General features: G+C 33.2%; 1 protein-coding gene across 1 annotated transcript; it reads right to left on the bottom strand.

The window, feature by feature from the left end:
- Positions 1 to 220: 220 nt before the first annotated feature.
- LOC107852425 (nuclear transcription factor Y subunit B-3-like) lies at positions 221 to 1,459 on the bottom strand. The gene has a single exon (XM_016697458.2). The coding sequence runs from the start codon at positions 1,409 to 1,411 to the stop codon at positions 755 to 757; it is 657 nt and encodes a 218-aa protein (XP_016552944.2). The 5' UTR covers positions 1,412 to 1,459; the 3' UTR covers positions 221 to 754.
- Between the last annotated feature and the right edge of the window lie 4,720 nt (positions 1,460 to 6,179).

Here is a 6,179-nt window from a genome sequence, read left to right as displayed (position 1 = left end):
TGTTCTTAAATAGTGTGCAATTTATTGGAGAGAGATAATAATAAATTAGTTAAAAATACTTTTATTTATGATTTCTTAAAAGACATAAAAAAGAAAAATGTAATAACTAATATGGGAGGGAGTGATTTGATAATAATTTTTTTCATACTCCATTCACTATTTTTCCAACAAATAACATACGGTTGGATATGCTTGTTTACTATGTATACTCATAAATATGTAATTAAAAAAGTCTGTGTAATTAAGTATATCATAGGAAAAGTATTTCTTACAAAACAAATAAAAGTAAACCAAAAATATATTTCTCTAATGGATAAATACTTGGACCTAAAGAATTCCAGTCCTTTTTAACAATACTCCCTCCGTTTAAAAAAGAATGACCTAGTTTGAATTGACACAGAGTTTAAGAAAATAAAGAAGACTTTTGAATCTTGTGGTGTTAAATTAAAGATATGTCAAATGTACCAAAATACCATTCAATCTTGTAGTCTTAAACATGCCATGTGGAAAGTTGAAAATAAAAAGTTGCTAAAAAAGGAAAGGGGTCATTCTTTTTAAAACGGACTAAAAAGGAAAGTAGGTCATTCTTTTTTAAATAGAGGGAGTAATATGTTCGTTATATACTAACATTTTATGTGCTCATTTAATTCTTACACATATTTACTCTTTTGTTAAGTTCTATATTACATTGCATTATATATAAAATATATATTAAAAGGGAAAAATAAAGAAAACATATTATTGCTCCTATGTTTTATGACCAGTGTCCCATTGAATCAACATGTTCTTGTTTAGGCAATTGTGACTGGATTGAGTTAGGGGAAAAGGACAAAGGAAAGGATTGATCTGCAGGGATAAATAAAGCCCGAGGAACAAGACCAGTGGGAGAATATGCATTGCTATATGAAAAAGTTGGCTTCTGTTCATGTTGTTGGTGTGGTTCCAAACGTTGTTGCTTTGGAACATTTAGCTTTTCACCTTCTAATTCTCTGTATTTTTTAAGATATTGTTTGAGTGGGGTCACATAATCTTCAAACCCAAGAATTGTGATTGCCCAAATGATGTCATCACCATTGATTGTCTTTCTCTTCTCACGCTGACATTTATCTGATGCTTCTCCAGTGACAAAGCTAATAAATTCTGATACGCATTCTTGAACCGTCTCTTTTGCATCCTTTGAGATTTTCCCATTTCCTGGGATGACCTTCTTCATGATTCTTCCAACATTAGCTATAGGAAGAAAACGATCTTGTTCTTTGTTACTACTATTGTTATTATTGACATTATTTGAAATGATTGTCAATGTAGATGTTGTTATATGTGATGATGCTGGGATGGTTGTATTCGAACTACTTTCTGGACTTTCTATAGCAGCCACATTTCGTCCATTTCCTTGTCTTTCATCCTCCATTGCCCCTCAACCGTTTATTTGACACAATGATCAGAAGACCATGCTTTTTATATCATATAACATGACTGGCACTAGTAGCAAAAAGTTAGGCATTAAAATGGGAAAATTTTAAGGTCGTAAAAATGAGAAAATTGTAAGGTCATAGATGAACTTCCACTTGTTTAGACCCTCAGACTCGTTCTTGAGATAAAAATGAAATTTTACCCTTACTAAATAAATCTTACTTAACCTTTTCACTTTAAAAAAATTCTCTAAAACACTAGTCATTATTTGGACACATTCCAAAGAAAAAAATCTAGTTCAGTGTGTTGTCCAGTATAAATTTGCAACATTAATTATGGTAAAATAATTAATTTTATTTGTTTCTTGAAATAACACTGAGATGGTTAACAAATGCTTTCCATAATAGAAAGAAATAGTTATTATTTTGAATTAAATCTATTAGATTTTCTTACAATTATATAGGAATTCTTAGAATTACAAATGATTAAAGAAAAAAAATGTAGAGAAAAATAACCATACGAGCCAATGAACTGTCAATGTCCTTAAAGTCATCTGGTAAAATATTTTTATGTGAGTGAAAAAGTGCAGATATAGCTAATTTTTGTACCTCATTTTGGATATTATTTTTTTCCTCAAAACCAATTTTATTTTTGTAAGCAAAGTACAGAAAAAAACAAAATAAAAGTCAAACTCTGACCACCCCGGTCCAAATAGAAATATAATCCTAATCTAGTAAACTTCATGCAAACTGAAGAAAATAGATTTATATCTCCCCGTTATATTTGTATTTGCACTTTTATTCTATAACTATTGATATGCATATGATTTGGATTGTTGATCTCCCTTCCAAATACTCCCAACCTCTATCTCTTGTCACCGTTTCAACATTAGGAAGACTGGTCTGGTAGGAAGTGAGCAGACTTGGTCAACCGATCAATGATGACTCAATAGAATCAAAACCCCAAAATGTTTGTGGAAATCAATCACAAAGTCCATTGCTATCCATTCCTATTTCCACTAAGAAATGGGAAACCTTTGAGTCAAACCACCAGCCTCCTATGCTTGAACATTATTACTTGATGATAGTTTAAGCATCGAGATATAATATATCTCTCTTCATCCTGTACACCAGTAATGTTGCTTCAAATATCTATAATTCTTAGTTGCCACTAAATAAATAGAATATCTTGACTAATGGGCCTCCAACAAGATCAGTCTAACCAAATCTGCAACCCTAGGAATCAAAATACACCTATGAACAATCAAAATACCCTTTTGATCAGAGGTTGACTTCCTTGCCTTGCCTCTCAACGTATCTCAAATCAACCACAACTTATCATCCTAGAACTACTACCCCAAATCTGCTCTAATATCATTAAGCTAGCCTCAACATAAGCAAAAATCCTTCTAGAGTTAGAAATATCAAGTCGAACCAATCGATTAGCTAGAGAATTAGATATCCAATGTCAATGGTTGCTCTGATACTGAAAGAAAAAACTGAATCCTAATACTCACCACATGCCAACTCAAGGCATACCATCTTTGCCTTGTTTATATTGCGAATAATAGATATATCGTAGTCCTTAATAACTCCAGCCACATGTCGTACTAGAGTTAAGGTCTATTTTTTCTATCATGGTCCTTAAATTTAGTCCCTTTTTCAAAGAATGTATTATAAGTTAAAATGGTTAATATGTCATAATGCAAACCATATAAATAATGCCTCCAAATCATAAATAAAAAGACTACAGCCTCCAGCCCCATGTCATAGATGGTTAGTTTCACTCATTCGCCGTTAGTTACTTAAAAGCATATGTTATATCACCTTGCTGCATAAATGCACAACCCAAGCCAATGATGAAAACAATACAATAAACTATAAATACCTAACCCTCAATAAGTCCTTGAGCTTTAGAAAACTTGCCTCACAATCATCATAACTATAATGACCTGACTTTTGGTGATTTTTATGAAATATATATATTTTTGTGTATTTTTTACCCTTCTTCATGGTTGCATTGTGCTATTTTTGTGGTGTAGGGATGATTATTATGGTTTCAAATACATTTCGATGTTGTTTATGTGAGATTGTTGTTTTTATGGTCTTCAAGTCTTACCAGTTGACTTCGGTCAAAATCTTCTGATCTATGCATCAAATGGCAAAACAGACTGCACTAGCAGATCTAAAATGTCGATTTTAGTTGCTAGAATAGTTGGTTTGCTTTTACAACTTTTATATTTCATTTTGACTCTCCATTTAAAAAAGTTGCAAAAATATGTATCATGGGTCAATTCAATGAAAACAACAATTTTTTTGAAATTTTGTATCATTATTGAGTCTGAAGCATTGAATTTAATAGGGTAGCATAGTTCGTTTTCATTCTTGAGATTTTGGATGAATCCCGTGGAGTCACAGACACTTAAATTTTTAGTCTTTATAGCTGGTGCACCACTCAGTTTGATGCAGTTGCTAAATCACCACTTTGGCCTCTTTAGAGCACGCACTAAAGCACCACTTGGCTGCTTTAGTAGCCGATTACTAGCTAGGAAAGGGCGCTTTAGCGGCCCGACCATCATCCACTTTAGTGGAGGGCGCTAAAGCGTCCCTTGTCTGCTTTAGTGGACTGGCACACTAAGTGGGTACCGCTAAAGCGGTATTTGACTACTTTTGAGGCACTGTCACCTAGTTATAGATAATTATTTTTCAATTTTTATTCACCATTTTCGAGACTAGGTGCTTGGGGTTTGAGGTTTTGAGAATTTTCTTTAATTTCTAAGCATAGGTAAGCTCCAAACTCCTATTTCAACTACATTTCTTTGATTTTATCTTTTAAATCTTTTTTAAACTCAGCTCTAATGGTGGAATTTGTGGATTTTGGCCTAGAAGGCCCAAATTATAATTTTTTAACCCAAACCCCAATTTCAGCCTATTTTCACTTTGGTGTTTCTCCAATGAGTTCCTATAATCTTGGTGAAAATGTTTTTGGACAAAAAATTTGGTTTTACACTTTTTTTTCAAAAATTAGTTTTGGAGGCCCGTTTTGACAACGATTTAGAAATGGGAAACAAGGGTATCATTGACTTTCTTTTGATTGCATAGATTTCATAGTTGTGTGTTTTAGCTAAATTTTGAGTTCGTGCATGGGGTAAAAGCTTGGTGATAAGGGCTTATTTGTTTTGATTTTGGCATTTGAGTTAGATTATGGCTTAACTTTCTTTAGACTGGGTTGGGTAGTTAATAATAATAATATAAAAGTATGATATGGGTAAGGAATTGTATCATGGAAACTATGTTTAGGTGATTTATGTTCCTGTGTGGGGGCCTATTGGAAATATTTTGTGGTTTTGAAATATTATTTGCTATGTGTGACAATGTGGGGTCTTATATGATATTGTTGGCCTGGTATTGATATATGTATGTTTGGTTACACTTTTTTTGGTGGGAAAAGCCTAAATTTTGGGAATTATGTGGTATCAATGACATTATATTGCAGGTTTTACTTAATGATTTCTTAATTATATTAGATCGTGGATGGTTAATTGATTTGAGTGGATTTTTTGCTCTCGTGTTGGTATATTGGTTGGATATTGGATATTCTCATTTTGGTTGGTTGTGAGCATTACATCCTCGTATCATATTCATTCATGAAATAATGGTACCACCTTGGCAATACTATAAATACTAAAACAATGGCTTTTTCTAGTAGAAAATATGATATCTTTAAGAACCATCTGCCAATATATATGTCGGATAAGAGTCATGGATATTGGAATTGGACATTGCTTGTAAACGAGTTGACAAGCCCCATATATGGGTTGACAAACCCCTCATGGGTCCTACCTATAAGTAGAGCTCGATAGGTGTGGGTTGACAAATCTCTCATGGGTCCTACGTTCGTAGCTGAGCTCAGTAGGTATATACGGAGGTTGTTAGATGACCTCATGTCTCATCATCCTCATCATCATTATCTTCATTGTATTCCATATATTGTGCTTGTTCTGTGATTATATTTTTGTTTATGACTTGATATCTATCCATTTGTTCTATCTTCTTTACTTTGAGCATGTGTATACTTGTTCTTCTTTCTCGTACCTATTGTATGTGTATAGTAGAACTATTAGTGGAGATGGTGTAGGCTATCATTTGGGATATTATTGGATTGCATGTGATGTGCCCATAGTTTGTGTTTATATGCATTATTTACTACTTTACACAGTTGACCTATGTTTCCTATTGACCGTAATCATCCCCACTATACCTTTTCAGTGCAGATCTAGGTGTGAGTGTTCCACACAGATAGTTGATTCAAGCGGCATTTGGAGTCTATTAGAGAAAGTAGTTGATCTATGCATCCATAGTTGACCGCTAACTTTTCTTATCTAGACTATGTCTTATTGTCTTCAAAGACAGACTTTGTTCCCTTTTGGACATCCTATGTGTATTTTAATTTTGAGTTGTACTAGTTGTTTCTTAAATTGTGATACCAGGTTTTGGGATGTAGTCTGATGTCTTTGATTATATTTTCAGTTTTACTATATATGTGTGATTCTTAGGAGTCTCGCCTTGGATTTTTGTATTGATTTCTCATTTCATATCAGTTTGGGGATAAGCTTATATGTCAAGGTATGTTGTGACAAGTACCATTATGACCCTCAATTTTTGGGTTGTGTTACTACATACCATTGGAAAAAATATCCTTCCTAGTAAATCTAATTAATGGTTCTTCAATAGAAGAAAACCCCTTGATCATGTGTGTTGTAACCC

Source organism: Capsicum annuum, chromosome 11 (genome assembly GCF_002878395.1).
Source record: "Capsicum annuum cultivar UCD-10X-F1 chromosome 11, UCD10Xv1.1, whole genome shotgun sequence".
Taxonomy (NCBI): domain Eukaryota; kingdom Viridiplantae; phylum Streptophyta; class Magnoliopsida; order Solanales; family Solanaceae; genus Capsicum; species Capsicum annuum.
This window is presented reverse-complemented; position numbering and strand designations above follow the sequence as displayed.

What these genes read in the sequence shown, in the direction of transcription:
- LOC107852425 (XM_016697458.2), bottom strand. Translation starts at nt 1,411, where the DNA reads ATGGAGGATGAAAGACAAGGAAATGGACGAAATGTGGCTGCTATAGAA.